An 18935-nucleotide genomic window follows, 5' to 3' on the forward strand; every position below is an offset into this window, starting at 1 on the left:
CCCAATTCGTCAGCACAGTCACAAAGAAAAATTACAACACATTTATAACATCAAATTGCAAAACGCAAAACTGCATTTATGTTCTAGTGTGTGGAACTTGCAAGTTGCAATATGTTGGTGAAACAGAAACATCATTTAACATCCGACTAAATAACCATCGGTCATTTTATACAAAAGAAAGAAACAGCCCAATCACAAGACATCTTTTAAGAGCAGGGCATGATTTTGAAAACGTAACATTTCAAATCATTGAGAAAAACCAAAATAGGATACACAAGGAAGACAAAAGAGAGAGGGATTTTGGATGCACCAGTTACGAACTCTTGAACTTGATGGACTCAATGAGAGAGACGAAAAAAGAAAAACAAATCTAAATAACAATCTTGAAATCATACAAATTAATTTATAGAAATTCATACAATTTATTGAACATCAAGAAATATGTTAAACTTTTATTCCAACTTTATGTAGTTGTAGCTACAAACATATATATCTTTTATAGAACATCAATAAATATGTTAAACGTTTACTCAATTTTGTGTAGTTCAAGCTACAAAAATATTTTTTGTCATGCATCCGATTTCACCTTGAGAGATGCACACGCCTGATGAAGCTTATTTGTTTAGCGAAATATTGCGTATTTATATTTAAAATCTAATAGAATTTTTTTATGTATTAATTAGCGTGTTTAAGTTATATTCTTAGACATTTATATATATATATATATATATATATATATTACGAAAATAATGTATCGTGGAAAAAAAATAATTAAGTACACATGACAATGAAGAGAGGTGAATGTTACCAAAGGAACATTCAAACTAAAAAGTAGAAAATAAACTGACAACGCTAAAAACGAAAAAGACAAAAACAGTATAAAAAACACAACATATAAAACTAAAGATGTAACATAATTTTTTAAATGTATACTATTAGAACTGATATGCAAAGTAAAGAACAATTTGTAGATGTTGACGTTGCGGATATGATATTCAAATTATCTGTTATTCCAAAGTTATGATTTAGGTCGAATTCTTGGTACGTAGTTGGTGGCAGTGGGTATATAAGGATTTTTGGAAGTTATGTGCCGATAGCCTAATAGTTTCTCCAACATTTGTATATGTGATTTTAATTCGAAACTGTATTTTATGTAAATATTTATCTAGATTGGAATTATAATAAACAATAGATAAGTCGATTTACTCGTATATTCCTATTTACCAAGACTACGTATTACTGGTTAATCTGTTGTCATATCGTCGTACCCTGAACCGAAAGTTTCGTTATATTCGACCGCCATGGAATTTATTCCTGGTTCGCTTTTTAGGTACCTTCAAACATTTTATAAAGCCTGATCATCTAGCGTAGCCCTAGGATGAAATTTCTTCAAAAAAAAAAAAGTTATCATACAATTTTTGAATTCGTCATTTAAAATCTTAATCAAGAACTATTTTGTTTTTACAAAAATTGAATATTTGAAATATTTCTCTTACAACGATATATTTGCATTGATTTGAAGTAAATAAAATGTGTTACGAGATATTACCATTCAACCATATAGGATTTACGTTCCACATTTTTCAACCCCTGGGGTAGAAATCGGCATATAATCTCCATTTTCACTAATTATTCTATACCATCCTGGTTCCAGACCTTCGTCGCTGATATATTCTTCTTTTGGTGAACTCAGGGCATATCCGGTCGATCTTTTTTCTTCATTTTCTAAAGTGACATAGTTGTAACAGTTCCCTTTAAAAAGAAGATAGCTACATTTTTGTTTTCTGCAAATAGTAATAAATGATAAGAGACCTTATGTTTTTTATCGCTGAAGGGAAAACATAGTTACCTTTTCGTTTCAGAGTACAAACATAATTTTTAAACAATGAAAGATAGGAAATAATTCTCATATAATAATTACCTTTGTTAGATCTGTATATTTTTAAACCCATGGGATCATTTGGTTGTATTTCTACGATGAGTTCAGGAAACGATTGAGGTACTTTTGATATTTTAAATAATGCATCATGATTCCAGCTGCCATAATACAGATGATTTCCATCAACTTCAATATCAAAAGGATGTCCAATCTGAAATGAACTCTTACGGATCAACTGAACATCAGAACCATCGAAGTTAGCTGATTTGATTTGATGAAGCCCAGCATCACACCAAAACAACCTTTCTTCTGTCAAATCTGTAATGGTTATAACATGTATAAGCTTAAGTTAAGCAAGAAAATTTCATAGATAGAAACTGAGAAATGTAAACATTATTGAACTAGTATATATATTTGTTTAGGGGCCAGCTGAAGGACGCCTCCGGGTGCGGGAATTTCTCGCTGCATTGAAGACCTGTTGGTGACCTTCTGCTGTTGTCTGTTCTATGGTCGGGTTGTTGTCTCTTTGACACATTCCCCATTTCCATTCTCAATTTTATTATTGCTTATATGATAACAATTATAAAATGCAAATAAACAAATAAATTAAAGGATATTGAAAAAATAAATAGTTCCGATTTCAAAACAGAAATAAGGCAACAAAAACAATAAATTTTCTAAAAATACGTATATGTGTACTTAATTTTTTCTGCACTGAAATTATGTGCAAATTTGTTTTTGGAAAAGACGCCAGATTGTGTCGTCTTATGATAATTATGATGTTACTGTATGCAATTATAAAAGTACAGCCACTGACTTTACATTGTAGGAAGGCTTCATTTTATATCAAGAGGTTTAGTACTTTGAGGTTGTTTTCGTTTAAGTAAAACTGCTACTAATTTTCTCAATTTATGTTTTGTTTTGTTTGTACTTGTATTGTATGTTTTTGTTATTTTCTTTCATATTGGTATTACAGAGCTCAGTTTTTGTCCTGTAATGATATTAAGACAATTTTGGAGTTACTTTTGAAACTTTATTGTCATTGAGATTAAAAGAAGTGATTGACTTATTGATGTTTGCTTTACGCCGCCTCAGCACAAAAATGCTGTGTTGCGACGAATAAAAGAATCAAGGTCAGACCTGAATAAAAACTGATTTTTACACGCCACACAATCACCTCCCTGAATGTAAAAATTCATGTACGGAGTAGTTGTCTTGGCTATATCGTATTGTCTTTTTGTTGTGATATGGGAAATCCGTATTGACGACATGTTTTTGAAAGCTCCCGTTAAGTATTCACCACTTTCAGGGTGATTAAGAACTTGACACATGTAATAGACACGATCTATTATTGAAGACCATATGTTGACCTTTTCGTGATGATTATTACATGTTAACGTCTCAATGAAATATACTCCATGTCTCTTTTATCTACGGATTTGTACTAACATGAGCAACATGACGAGTGATTCATGTAGAGCAGGATCTGCTTACCCTTCCGGAGCACCTGAGATGACCCCCAGTTATTATTGGGTTTCGTGTTGCTCAGTCTTTGGTTTTCCATGTTGTGTTTTGTGTACTGTTGTTTGTCTGTTTGTCTTTTTCTGTTTTACCAATGACGTTTTCGGTTATTTTAGCATAAAACTTATTTTTTTAGCAATATAAAGTCATATCAAAATTAAGGATGGTACAAAATGCTCTGGAAAAGTAGAACATTCGGCTATGCATGCTACAGCCGTATTTTTAATGGCAGGAATGAGTTTAATTTTAAAAGGGTTACAATCAGAGTAAGAACCATAAGCGTTTAGGAATATATGTATTCAGTTATTTATTGTCAACAAGCATGGTAACAATCAATCAAGTCTTAACTAAATATTTTGTTATTATACATCATTTTAAAATTCCAATTTTAATATTTGATTGGTTAAGACTCTGTTAACATTCTAATCTATCACACTGTTAAGTTGGTAACATTTTTAATGTTCATAATAACCAAACGACTATGGCAAAACAATCAATAATTTATTAATAGAAAATAACCGAACGTTTAGTTTAACAAACATTAAAATAGTTCTAGTGAGAATTTAATGAGGATAGAATTAAAAACATTGAAAAAAAATTTTCCGTCTAATATAACAATGTACAATACTAAAAAAAAATTCAAATGATTGTATTAACTTTCAATACCATTTCAAATTTTAAAATCTTCTTTAGGTTTTGACAAACCGTTTTTATATTTATTCAATTTTCAGATAGCTTAGATATCTTGTATCCTATATATTTTAAACAAATACTTTATGCAATATCATGTATAGTGTTTAAGGTATCTTTGAAAAATATATAAGCTATACAAGATATCGTGTATGATTGCAGATGTCTTATTAAGTTTATAAGATAACTTATTAAGTTTATAGGATGTCTTTAAAATGAAAAAACAATGGATAAGATATTCTTTATAAGTTTAAAAGTTTGGTGTAAACATTCAAATTTAAAACCCTTTGGTGCAACTTTTGAAATGCTTAATATGATATGACAAAACAGCGTGTTATTATCTTCAATAGTCCGAGAGAAGCTCTCGGAATAAAGTTTTTGAAACATCATTGATCTTTGTTCTAAGGTGGATTGTCGTTTCCTTGACAGTCATTATGAACGTAATTAATGGATAACTGGTAAATTATTAAATCAGGAATTTCGTTACCATACATTAATTAAAACCTTTACCAAATTCTTTCATTTATATGAAGATATGGTTTGAATATGTTATGCTGTACATTAAGGATTCTTACATCATAATTGTTAAGGTGATGTTTTTAATAAAGCCCGTAATTTAAGTCACAATTTTTGTAAACTAATTAATCCTTTGATTGAACTTATTACCAAGGTTATTAATTTAGCACAGTAGTAAAAAATGTTTTTATCGGTACTAACATTGATTTTGGTTAAAAAAAAAAACATAATTGAAGATATATTGTTTTAAATGTACGACATTATTTTACATATCGAAACTATTAACCTATATTGTAGCATTACACAAGGTTTTGCGTTACTCGGTCTAACACTTAATCCGGTGGATGTGTACTGATTGATACTGAACTCTGGGAGAACATGATTTATTTATCAGTTGTAATTGGCTATCAGTAACAGCAAGTATTCTAATTTCGGTGTTTTGTGTCTATCGTTTTTATGTTTATTGTTATTGTGCCTCGTACCGATCTTTTGAATTTAGCCAGTCGCCAGTTGTACAGTTTGTTCTTATGTTTTGCAGTTACACCATTGTCACAGGTTAAGGAAAGGGTTAAGCGCTCACAAATATGTTTAATCCCGCTACATTCTTAATGTGTCTGTTCCAAATCAGGAGCCTGTAGAACAGTGGTTGTCATTGGTTCATTTTTGTCATATGTCTTTTTTGTTTTTCGTCGATTTCTTTGTCATAAACTACGCCATAAATTTTCTCGTTTGAATTGTTTTTACGCTTTTCATGTCGGGGATTTTTTTAAATCGGCCATACGGTATGTGTTTTTTCTCATACGGTGGCATATAATTGCTTACTACCACATTTTAAATCGGTTTGATAGTTTTCTTATTGGCATTAATACCACATATCCCCATTTTTGTAATCACTATCTCTATTTTAACAACTTTGTTTTTGGCTTGTAAATAACTGGCTAAAACATATTGCAGATAATTGCTTGGCTTCAATCGAAATGTCGGAGCACTGTCCAGTATGTCGAAAGAAAAATATCTTAAAACAATTTAACCGTCATTCAGACATTACATACACATTAACGTTTTAGACTTAAACCTAAAAACTACTAGCTTTTCTTTTTTTGTATGATGATTCTTTTCTAATTAGGTTCTTAAAAGTTCCTAATATTTTCAAATGAACAAATACTTAATGCTGGATATTCAAAAACATGTACGGTACATTTTAAATTCTTTAAAATTCCTTTACACATATGAACATATTTTGACAATTTTTCATCGAAAACATAATGCCTATTTTTCTCAGACATTACATACCCAAAGCTATTCCATTTGGCCAATAAACATCAGTTGTAATAATTGCTTGCCTATTACTTCCATCAAATTTACATCTTTCTATTTTAGGATTTGACCCCCAGTCACTAAAATAAATCATCCTGTAACAAAAAAATAAAATAAATGATTAGTGTACACAATGTTCTTCTGCATTACACTTTACTGTATCTTTTTAATTGTGATTTAGCAATGATAGGTCTCAATCACAATGTACGTATCGGAATCACTACATTTTATACTTTTAAATGAAAAGGATGTTGCTTTTTCAAAAAAAATTGTCGGCCGGTTTTTTTTTCATACTAACAAATGCATTGCAATCTCTGCTACACTGCGTTAATCTTGACAATTTTCTTCAGTATTTTCGAAATTGGCAAATGAATTTAATAAAAAGATGCTTTTCCTAATTAATTTAAGCGACATGTTTTTGCGATTTTTATTCTATGGATACCAGTAAGTCGTCGGAATTCTAAATTTTCATATTGAATTATATTCTCTTTCTTCATATTTTGTCTGAGTACGGATTCCCATGGCAGATGATGTATTCATATCCGTAAAGAAAGGATGCCAACCCCGTCGATGCATTCGGCCTGCTTCATTTCGAGCTCTTGTGGTTCCTTCGGGTCTTGTTTACCTTGTTCTGAGTATTCTTAAGGATTTTACAAAATAAGAACATACTACTGTAAACTACGTTTGTCTCTGATTTGGTTTAAACGCCGTTTTAAAAAAAAACTCGTTGATTCATTGTGTAAGATATAACTGGAGATAGATAACTTAATTAAAAAAAATTATAGATTGAAAATTACCTTAAAGTACTAACAAATCATTTCCCCTTTGAACAGTTTTCATAAATATTAAAAACAAACTTTCTAATTTCCATATATGCGAGCCAATTTTTAACATGGTAAAATATCTAAATTACTGTTCTGCATTCTGTTTGAGAGGAAACAATTGTTTAGCAACCTCCCTCAAACCTTCAAGACATTTATTGTTAATTTTTCTTAGTACTATTCAAATTTTCATAAAATATTGTAAAAGAAAATAAGTCAGCCCTATTTATTTGAAATCATTTTTTGAGCAAAATCAATTAATCATAAGAAATCCACGTTAGTGTATTATATTGAATTATTATTTTACTTAAAGCTTTCGTATTCTTATGCAAGTATATTCATAGTCTCTTCGAACAATAGCATACTATTTCGATACAGCAAGGCATGTCTATAGTTCAATTAACATGATAAAAGCACTGAAACGTTGAACTTTTAATAATTTCCGATTTATTAAATTTTAACATTTTGATCAATTACCTTTACTCTATATATGATATCATTCGTAATTAATATTATATATAGATTTACTTTTTCATTGAATAAAATTGTGTTTTTTGCAGCTGTCTTGTTTTCGTCATTGGCGACAAAAGAAGCAGTAAGGTTATATTTCTGGGATTGTTGTTTTGGTTTGCTTCCTTTCTTTATTTCTTACTGTGTTTAATTAACAATAATGACTCTTTGATGTAAGTTACGTATCGCGGGTTCAATAATTAATGAAATTAAATATGATGTTTCGAAAAAATGAGTTAGACCAACAAAGCTGTGTATAAGTCGTTTTAAATTTCATATGTTGTTATGTCATACATTGCATTCCTGATATATAACTTACTCAGAATCTCATATATAGGCAACATATAATGTTTATTCATCATTATTTGTATTCTTCTTTTATTTGATATTATTTTGTAATGCGTCAGTTATTTGAAGGAAATGTCCGATCAACTGTAAAATGATTATGAAAATAAGACACTTTTGTTCTATCATTATAAAAATAAGGAGATGTGGTATGATTTCAATGAGACAGCTATCGAGACAGCTTTCAAAGTCAACAATACCTTCTTGTGTGGAGAGGAGTACTCAGGCTAAACTGGTTGTCGAATCGAATTTAATGTATTTTGACTAAGATTTGCTATTATCTAAGTTGTTTTTACTGTGCATTCAACAAATTAATACGGGAGTATAAGACTCATAAGTGGCGCTTGAAACAAAACAGATTTATGGCCAAATCAAATACAAAGCTTAAGAGCAATAAAAATCGAGAAATCAGAAAAGTTGTTCCAAATACGGACAAGGCAACAAAATACATGGGGGTAGAAAATTCATAAATGTTCGAATAATTCAACATTTTATGAGCAATAACTTTACAGAAAACAGATTATGCTGACAACTATGCAAATGATACCCTCAAGGACGAAACTTCCACCAGTATTTTTCTATCCCCATGCATAGGTTGCCTTATCCGTATTTTGCATATTTTTCGGACTTTTCAGTTGCTCCTCAACTTCGTATTTGACCTTCGAACTGTTTTTCAACATTGGTTAAAATTTTCAACAAAGTGAGAAAATATACTCATTTGAAGGATCCAGTTCTATTGCTCTAGGTTTGTCAAGGTTTGAGTTTACTATAATTGTTCTGTTTGAGCCGTCAAGGTTTGCTCTCACTATCTGATCAGTACCACTGTCTACCCAATACACATGGTCATGAAACGGATCGATAGCGATGCCTTCAGGATTTTCAATGCTTTCCGAAATAATAACTGTTACTGCAGTGGCACTATTGTCAATCAATGAATATTGTAATCTGAAATACAATAAAAAAAAAATAACGGTCTTGTAAATATAAACATTGATAATACGCCATTTTCTCAGAATGATGGTATAAACTAATTATTGCACTTTTCACACAGGTTAAAACTTTGTTATATAAAAATAACCATTTAGCAAACCAATCCAGAAATAACTGTAAAATTTGAATTATGCAAATAAATTGTATATGATAAATCTTACACAACATTCTCACTACTGACGACTTATCATCGTTAAAGGTTTTAATCACTTCTTAGAATTACGTTCATAAAAATTCGTTCAATCAATGAAAAAGCAGACAACTTAATGCTCAAAGTAACAAACAGGCAACAACTATGACAAAAAAAAAAACGAATTGAAAATAGTCAAACTCAATCTTCTCTTATAATCCGTTGATGGAAAATATTTGATAAGGCGTAACACATTAGTTAATTGGTAAGTGTCTTATTCCGACACTAAGACTGTACAAAAGTTAAAACCATCGGTGTATTTAAATTTTCAAAAAGTAGAACATAACCGCATACGAAAGATTTAAATGTAAACAGTATTTCTAGACATATTCCGTAAGTCCTTGTACTGTGGTCTTTAATGGGAAGTTGTATCAATTGCAATTATCCCATACTTCGTATTTCTATTTTCGATAGCTTACTTAGACTGCTCTCGACAAACAAGACACACAATGAAAAAAAAAAACCCTGGACAGACACACTACCGAAAACTAAAAACAATACGTTATTCAAACCCCTTACAAAACTTAACTTAGAGACGTTGGTTTTCCGCTAACGGATTGTAGTAATTTTTATCTTGAATGCCGAGGCCTATTATAGCTTACAAGATATTTCCAATAAATAATATACATACGTAACACGACGTTGTGACCTAAATGGACCGGTTTTTGTCAACCAAAGTATTTTGTTGAATACGCCGTTCAAGGATTAACAAAGTATTTGAAGAGTATAAAAACCATACACTTAAATTTTCGTCAATATCATATTATTTATGGGGGATGAAAAATGAAAAAAAATCATGAAATTTTAATCATATACGTGATTTTCAAGATTCCCGCCTTAACTTCATTGTCATAACATCACGTATATATACGGGTTCCTTACCTATCATACGATTGATTTGAGTTATATTTCATGGTCTTTTTATGACTTGTTTTATATACTTTACAAATGGACGTTGCATAAAGGTGTGCATAAAGGATTCTTGAAGAAAGAACGTGTTCAGCTAAATCATTACACAAAACTCATATTTGTTTTGAAACATCGATGCAGACATTGTACTACGATTGAAAATTGACATTTAGTGTAAACTGTATGTTGGCCTTTATGTGTTCTTTCGTCATTTGAAATTGCCGTTGGGTTGCTGTCTCATTGTCGTATATCTAACATCTCCTTTTATTCATTCGTGTCAGATCCATTTGATGTACTTTAAAATCGGTTCATGACAAATTGCAATTGGAAAGGCTATCGAGTGTATTTCCTTCTGTAATAATATGTTCAGGCGAAAACCAAATGAACAAAGTAAAACGGAAAAACTTATTACTTTTCACCTCCCACTTTCTCTTTTCCATTTTTGAACTGTATTCGGCGACATGCCAAAACTTAACTAGGTCTTTTGATCTACATCCTTTTTTTTCCTGTTTGTGCATATACTTGAAATATAATCCTCAATAAATTCGGTCCAAGAATAGTTAATGTAAAGGGTCAGAAATAAAAAGATATCGTTTTAAGTTCAATTGAGCACACAACTAACCAAAATCAAATTTCAATTATTTTGATTTTCATAAACTTACATCTTATTCTCAGAAATTGGACTTAGGGACACTGACCTGCAAATTTAAGGAAAAACTTCCTAAAAAATTCCAAGTTTTAGGACGGATTCTTTCCTTAGTCCCTATCATATTTTCAACTTTATTTATATTCATATTTCGAAACGACGAAGCGTGTACAAATGTGTTAACTGTTCAACTATGCAAAATTGTAAGGTAAGCGTGCATTTGAACTGTCCAGTATATCTGAGGTATAGTTAATGCACACATGAGCTGTGAATTATCCAATTATAGAAAATTATGAACAAACAGATTTTGTCTATTACATATGTTAAAATTGATTTGGATGATTATAGTTTTTCACTTTGACGATGCATTCTCATCAATTATTTTTTTTAAATTTATAACTTATAAAACAAATAAAATGAGAAAATAATTTCGCTACAGATTCTATTATTTCTATTTTTTCAGACTAAATTTTAATTTAATAGTTATAAAAAAATCACCCTTTGAAAAGAACTAAATATATAGGTCGAGTGAAATGGCCTACTTATTCTTTTCAAAGGCTGTTGTCAATAAATCATTCAACTTTTAACTAAAATATTTAAATATTTAAAATATCAGATCGGGTTAATTTTAAGATAAAATATATTCCAAGAAAAGTGCATTCAACGGGCAAATATTTCATGCAGTCTATGTCTCCCTCCGTCATACTTCTATGCATTAGACAGATATACGTTAAGATAGGTTGGTTATGACGAGTAATGTCATTTGTTTAGAAATCTCTACTAAACGGTGTGTGTTTTGCTCGTTGTTAAAGGTCATATAGCGCCATATACCTGTTTATATCCTCGTCCTTTGGAATCTGCGGACTTTTACCTAGTGAACTAGCATATTTAAAATTTCCGTACTTTGTCTGCTTGTGAAAATGTACCACCGCATTCATAGTTGTCCCGTTATAAATACACTAACCCTATTTGATACCTGCGTAACTAAAAACTTTAAACATATCATTCTAGTATTCTGTTTTGTTTAATGTTGCTCAAGTGATAATAGGCGTTTATTTAAACAAAAATTTAAGTTTGATAAAGCTTCAAAATCATAACTATCCAATGCTACGATTAATTCACTTTACCGAATGTGAACTTGTGTTTTTTTTGGCGTCTTTGTCAGATTAATTTTCAACTTCAATAATGTTTTTGTTGGCGTCTTTGCCAAATTTATTTGTATGTTTGTTTGAGTTTTTTTAGACAGTTGCGTTGTATGTCTTTGATGTATGTTTACGTAGTTTTGGCTGCTGGATGCCAATTATTTTCACATAGACTAATGATATCTGTTTGGGTTCCTTACCCAATTTTGTCAATATAATGAAACTATAAACAAGTGGGAGGTTGAACTAGCTATTCAAAAAGATTTAACCCACCACTTCTTCAGAAAATGTAAATAATAAAATAGTTGTTCTGCGTTCGTTCCGGTGGTCGAAATAGTCTAACATTTGATTTTGTAAGGTTTTATGGACTTCCCCTCTTTTTGAATTTACCTTTGAGTTCGGTTTTTTTAATTTATATTTTTTTTATCTATTCTGAAAGGTCAAGAAGTCTGCTGACATATTACATTTGGCATAACAACTCCATAAACAAGTTCTATCACTTAAATATCTAATCAGTATGTTATCTAAACTCCCTTTTCAAGTAAATACACCAAAAGAAAGGCAACAAAATAATAATTGACAAAGTAAATGAAACAATTGAATTTTGATAGGAATGAATACAAAATTTAAAACAATACAAAAACATCGTATTCATTGTAGGGTCCTTGGTGGCCGAATGGTCTAAATAGTCGAACCATTGTATCACTAGCTTGTCAACTCTGATGTTGTGAGTTCGAATCACGCACGCTGCAGGTGCACTAGACTCCAATCTTGCTTGACTAGGATTTCAGACATCTAATTGTTTGATAAAATACTTACAAGAACAATAGAAGCGTGGACACAGTATCTGTGCTTCAATTAGATCGATTAAAAAAATACTAGTTTTGTGACGTATAGGTTAATAAATTAATGACCTGAGTGTTTTTGGTAAAAACATTAAAATCTACAGTCAAATTATTGGACAATTCTTTTACACCAACAAACTATTAAAACATGAGCTATTTCATTAGTATAGATAAATGTTAGGTCGAAATGATGGAAATTTGAATTAATTATTAGATATTTGACTACAGAGAAGATCGAGTTAAAATTATGATGTTATATAAATGCTTAAAAAAAAACCAGATGATTTATTTAAACTTCTTTGAAAAATTAGAAAGACGAATCTTTTATCACATTTTTTATAAAAATATACCTGGATATTGTCGCAGGTCCTATTTCCGTCCAGAAAATTAAGTTCTGTCCTGGATGATAATCAACAGCAACGACTTCCGATGATGGATCTACTATTACTTTCTCACTCAACGTGTCTGTGTACAATAGAAGAATTTTATCTCTGTTGGAATAGAGTATTTTTGTATTTTCTAAAATGAAATAGGAAACATTCGAATATAGTTTGTTGGCAATTGAAGCCAAGCACCAATCTGTTGCAAATTTATTTGCTCAGAATTCGTGACTAGCATTATATTGTGAGTCTAAATCTGGACACGTTTTCTTGTATCTACCAGTGTCTTTACATAAAGTGTTTACAATTTCTTTTTATAATTTTATAATTTACTACTAATGATTTGATTATTATTCCATTCACCAATATCAAACCATCAACCAAGAAGTCGGTGCCTTCAAAAGTGTTTTGATTTCAGCGTTCCTGATGAAAGTAAATCCAGGAAATCAAATCGGAGGCACACAGTTATAAAGTGCTCATTTCTTTATCTAGCACTGGGTGGATACCGCTGCTGAGTGACAATTAGTCTCCGATGGAATCATCAGCACAGTAGTCAGTGACTCGGTACTGACATGATTTAAAACATATACCTATTTAAAATCCTTGTTCATGAATTAAAAACTTTTTAAGACACTAAGGTTCCAACTTATTCAGGAAAAAATTATTTCCAATGAACTTTGTTTACGTCCTTTTTGGTTATATAGCTCCTAATATAATAAAGAGGTATGATAACCAATGGAACAACTATCCACCAGAGTTCAAATGAAGTAAATGTAAGCAATTATATGTTACCAAACGGCCTATAACAATGAGAAAATCCATATTGTAAAATTGGCTGTAAAAGTCCCAGACTTAAAAAAATATGAATCAATTCAAAACTAGAAAACTTACGGCCTAATTTTTAACAAAACATTTTACGAAAAACACATATGACAGACAAGAACCAACAACAACCACTGAACTACAGGTTCATGACTTTGAATAGGCTCATTAAGAATATGGCGTGTTTTAACATGTCTGTGAGTGCACAACCCTCCACCTAACATGGGCTAGTGGTGTAACAGCACAACATAAGAACAAACTATAAAAATCAATTGCAGTTTGCTTAACTCAAAAGATTGGTACGCAAAAAACAGTATAACAAAAATACCAAAGTCTAAGGTAAATTCAAAAAAGGGGGAAATCAATATAAACTGACAGAAGCAAACGTCATCAACCAACAGACAGAGTGATAAACAACTGTCATAATCCTGACTCGGTACAGGCATTTTCCGATGAAAATGGTGGGTTAAACCTGGTTTTATAGCAACTTAAACCTCCCACTTGTATTACAGATGTTTATATCAACAGTAATTAATGCTGGACAATTCCATATTTTTATTAGTATGAAAACACATACTTAATAAAAAAACTGGGCATACAATCAAAGATTTGTTTAACTCAGCAATGTTAAAATTTTCGACTGCGTTCAGTTTGTTTGTCGTTCCTAGTTCAAATGAAAGCTTAATTCCGATTCGCTAAAATTCCTCATTAACATCCATTCAAACACAATGTATTGAATTTTGACATGCATTATACGAAAAAAAGGAGAAATGTACTTTAACGGTAAAATTACAGTATATACATTTTATAACAGAGAACACACGATTCTGCTGAATGTATATTCGTCATTCTAGTTATTACTTGCAACCTAACGTTTCAGCAAATTAACGCATTCCTGGCTATAAAATGTCAGGGTTTGGACGGTCCTGATGAAGGTAAATTCAGAAAAGGGCTAAGGACGCACGGATTGTTTTAGCGTTTATTTCATTTTAAACTGAGGGCCTCGGTGGCCAAGTGGTCTAAGTAGATAAACTATTGTGTCACAAGCCTGTCAAGACTGAGGTTGTGATTCGAACCCCGCACGTGTCAGGTGCGTTCGTCTCCAATCCTGATTGACTAGGATTGCAAGTTTTCCTGTCGAAGGTCGGTGGTTCTCTCATGTATTTTTGCTTACTCCACCAATAAAAAATGGCCGCCAAGAAATAACCAATAGTGCTTAAAGTGACGTTAAGCACCAATAAATCAACCGATCTCTTTAAACCCGATTTTGACCGTTATTTCGAGTTCAAATTGTCTCAGTGGTTTCCAACAATGATATTGCCTGTCCCAAGACTTAGAGTACGTCTGTGGTTGTTTTACGGAAATCTGATGATGAATACAGCTCTTTGGTAATATCTGTTTGAATAAGGAGTCAATTGGACTTTGAGCCTGATAATGGTTGAATATTTGTTCGTGATTTTTGAGGCAGGATGATGTCCTGTTGCATTGTTTTCGAACTTTTGGTTTGCTGTGTCGTTGTCGAGTACATTATATTTACGAGTAATTTAAAGTATCGATGTTGAACATTTCCTATGGAGTATTTAAAGATTGTCCTGGTTTTGTTATAATTAATAAATGTATTGTAAAGGTTTTATTTTTAAATCAAACATATAAGACTCCTTAATAGTTGTTGCGATGGTTCCCCTTATTTATTAGATACAACAGGTGAACACACACACGTTTTTATATTTCGTTTGTTGTGATATGCAAATCATTTCAAAAGGAACGATTTCGCAACATAGTGGACTGATTAGTTCGACGCCAACAATGAACCACGATTATGTAAATGAAATGTTTCGTTTTTATCTTATTCTCTTTTTCCAGATTTTTTTATTATATTCATATATTATAAGTCAATTTCAGGACTAAAATGTATGATAAACGCTGTTGTATGTTTTATTATGCAACATTTACAAATCACTTTTCAAGCGCTCATGGAGATTGCAGGTAAAACATCGTGTCTGCCTGAATAGACGTAAAAAGTAAAAAATAACAAAAATACCGAACTCCAAGGAAAATTCAAAACGGAAAGTCCCTTAATAAATGGCAAAATCAAAAGCTCAAACGTAATTAATTGTTGACTTATCAATATGAAACTTGTAAATAAAAATAACATTTTATAAAGGCGGAGATATGATAAAAACTATTATTTGGCACCTGCTATTGCAAAAATAGTTTTTTTCCCTTTTTAAAATTATATTAGTTTTACTGATCAATAAATATGGTGTTATAATCTGGACATATCAGATTAAAAAATTCAGTTGTGATATCACTATGACGTAATAAACATGTTGAAATTGACATATTTGATCTACAAAACCTTTTTAACACATAACGTTTGGTCAAATTATTAATGAGCAATGGTCTCACCCAAAAAAAAATGCTTGACCCGAATTACCATCTTTTTGTAAGACGTCTTGTAGCCAAATATCACATGGCTAAACCCATGACTCATATAATAAATATTCATAACAAGAGAATTATAAAGTGATATATTTTGTTTTAATGAACACTTTCTGTGTGTTTATTACAAGACAGATATTTGGATAACACAATGACCATATCGTTATCTCGGTTAGTGCTTTTATACCACGAACTTACACGTTAAACAATTATGACAATGAACAATCTTGTGTAATAATCAATTTTTGGTTTAATATCATTATCTAAATTTTAGTATACTCTACTTACAATAGTTCATAAAGCAGCAAACCACCTTCCCTTCCACCAAAACGAAAAAATAATAGTAAATTAAAAAAATTGAATACTCCGTAATTTTTTTAATCGTAAAAAGTAACAACGACATATTCTTTTTGAAGTAATTACAACACAATTCAAAAGGTTGAAATTGAAAAATAAAAAAATAATCTAAGAAATTATGAATACATAAGTATATAAATAGATACAACTGACCGAATCTGTTCTAGAGATATAACTGTCAGGGTATTTTCTGGAGTAGAACTGTTGAAGCTAGTTCTATGAAATAACTGTCAGAGTTAGTTCCGGTGATGAACTGTCTTAAACAGTTCTAGGGTAGATCTGTCAAAAAATGGTCTAGGGTAAAACAGCTTCTGTCAGAAACTGTTCCAAATGTATCAGGAGAACTGCTCTAGGAATTGTTCTAGAGCAGTTCTGCTGACAGTTCCTCGCAGATTTTAACAGAGTTTAGAACTAATCCCAACTGTAAAGATACCGCGCTACAAAAGAAACCTACCTTGCGCTTCCACTCTCAGAAGATACGATAAACTATGTAGACATAATAGCATATACATCACCATTGTAATGTCCTTATGTGTTAAACTAGGAAGAGCTGTATAATTAAATTCTACGTAATAATGATTATATATGCAAATGCTCTGTTACGCAATACAATGAATGCATATTTCTTAATGGATGAACGCGGACCTGTATCTTTGCACAAAATATTGTATTACGGTAGCAGTTGAATGACAAAGCAGAAACTGATTTTTTTTTTAAATTCCATTTCCACAAGAAGGAAGTTGTACAACTTTCAATAGCTAGTTAAACAAGTTTATAATTATATAAATATCTTTTAAATATGCGCCCGACTTCTGATTGGATTACTATAATTTGGAATGTTATGGTTGAGTTCGCGCAGAAACAAAAATACGATATTTAAGATTTTAATTGAGGAATATTTTTTTTTCATATGTTGTGAATAAATCAGAAACAGAGGAAGAATAATTATACAACAAAACCATAAAATATCATTAATGTTTTTTTTCTGTAAATTTATTGTTTAAAACTGGGACCATAGTTTTAATCCATATTCCAACCCAGACCTTAGCCATATTTAACAAACTGGTTTTATTTTCAATTTTTGGTGTTCAATGTCCTTCGAAATCGATTTAGCGTTCTAACAGTTTTGATTGCAATACCAAAAAAAGAATAGAAATAAGATAATGGTAAAACATAATTGCAACATATCTTGGAGAATAAATACACAATACAGTAATAATAAAACACCCCTATATGTGAATTTGTATATGTTGGCCATTCGTTTTGTATAATCACTGAAGTGATTAAGAAATCATAAAATCCCTGATTTTGACTAGTGATTTAACATAATCACTGAAATATTTGAGAACTGTTTAACAGATTCACTTGTTGAATTCATGGAATTTAGAAAAAAATAGCAGATTATTTTTTACCACACTTGTCACCCCAACACTAACTGAAAATGAGACAAACTTTATAAAAGTGTATTAAACAATATAAGTAAAAAGTGGTCGTTTTAGTCTTGAACTGCATATATAGTTATGTGTTTCATTAAAAATTATCACAAAGACAAAGGATGGTTAAAAAATAAAATAAAATAACCAAAATATGCGCTATTGGACATGCATTTTAAAGCCATATGATACTTCAAATCTAACAAAAAAGTTGAATATGTTTTAAATACTTATATGGTTATGTGGTATCATAAAACACATGTACAGAGATATAACTAAAAGAAAAGCCTTTATTTTAACTAGATCTGCAGAAGTGTACTGGTATTGAATTATTGTCTTCGCCAACATCTTTTCTGTATGCAGCTACCTTAACCATGACACCTTCGTTAGAAATTTGACAACCGTTTTTCTCTGATTGTTCATGACATATTTACACTAAATCCATTGGATGTTAAATGTGTACTGATTGATAATTTAGTCTTAGATACATGATTTTTTTTATTAGTTTGGTTGGCTTTGAACTAGCTGTCGGTATCTGCGAGTACTCTCAGATCTGTACTTTGTGTCTTTTTTGTTGTTAGGGATGTATAAATCTCCAGTCACGTCCGGTCTGTGTTTTTTTTATATGTTTTTCTTCTTTGTATAAAGTCAGGCCCTTTTCAACTGATTTTTATAGTTTGTTCTTATATTGTGTTGTAAAACCACGATCCAAAGTTATTGAGCGCTTACAAACATGTTTAATCCCGCCACATTCTTATATGCCTGTCCAAAGTCAGGAGCATGTAGTTCAGTGGTTGTCGTTGGATCATGTCTGTCATATTCGTTTTTCGTAAATTAGTTTGTTATAAATTAGGCTGTTAGTTTTCTCAATTGAATTGTATCATATTTTTCATGTCCGGTCTTTTATAGCCGACTATACATATGGTTTTTTATTCATTGTTAATCATGAAGGCCGTACGGATGCCTATAATATTTGCTGACATCTACTTCATTTGAACTTTGGTGGATAGTTGTCTTCTTGGCAATCATACCACATCATCTTATTTTGATATGCAAGTTAATTGCGATTATCAAAGAAAGTAGCAGTATAGTAAGGATATATAATAATGCTTGTTTATATTAAAGTACCTGTAAAGTGAATGGCGACAAATGTTATACAAACTGCGCGAAATTTTTTTCC

The 18935-nt window shown here is 31.0% G+C and overlaps 1 protein-coding gene across 1 annotated transcript; it reads right to left on the minus strand.

Annotated features, from left to right (window-relative positions):
* Nucleotides 1-828: 828 nt before the first annotated feature.
* On the minus strand, nucleotides 829-16861 carry LOC127704223 (low-density lipoprotein receptor-related protein 8-like). Its single transcript, XM_052208180.1, has 6 exons — nucleotides 16777-16861; nucleotides 12672-12840; nucleotides 8314-8544; nucleotides 5900-6018; nucleotides 1922-2197; nucleotides 829-1752 (listed from the first exon to the last, which is right to left on the minus strand). The coding sequence occupies exons 1-6, from the start codon at nucleotides 16838-16840 to the stop codon at nucleotides 1568-1570; spliced, it is 1044 nt and encodes a 347-aa protein (XP_052064140.1). The 5' UTR covers nucleotides 16841-16861; the 3' UTR covers nucleotides 829-1567.
* Nucleotides 16862-18935: the final 2074 nt, after the last annotated feature.

Source organism: Mytilus californianus, unplaced genomic scaffold, assembly GCF_021869535.1.
Source record: "Mytilus californianus isolate M0D057914Y unplaced genomic scaffold, xbMytCali1.0.p SCAF_1, whole genome shotgun sequence".
Classification (NCBI taxonomy): Eukaryota; Metazoa; Mollusca; class Bivalvia; order Mytilida; family Mytilidae; genus Mytilus; species Mytilus californianus.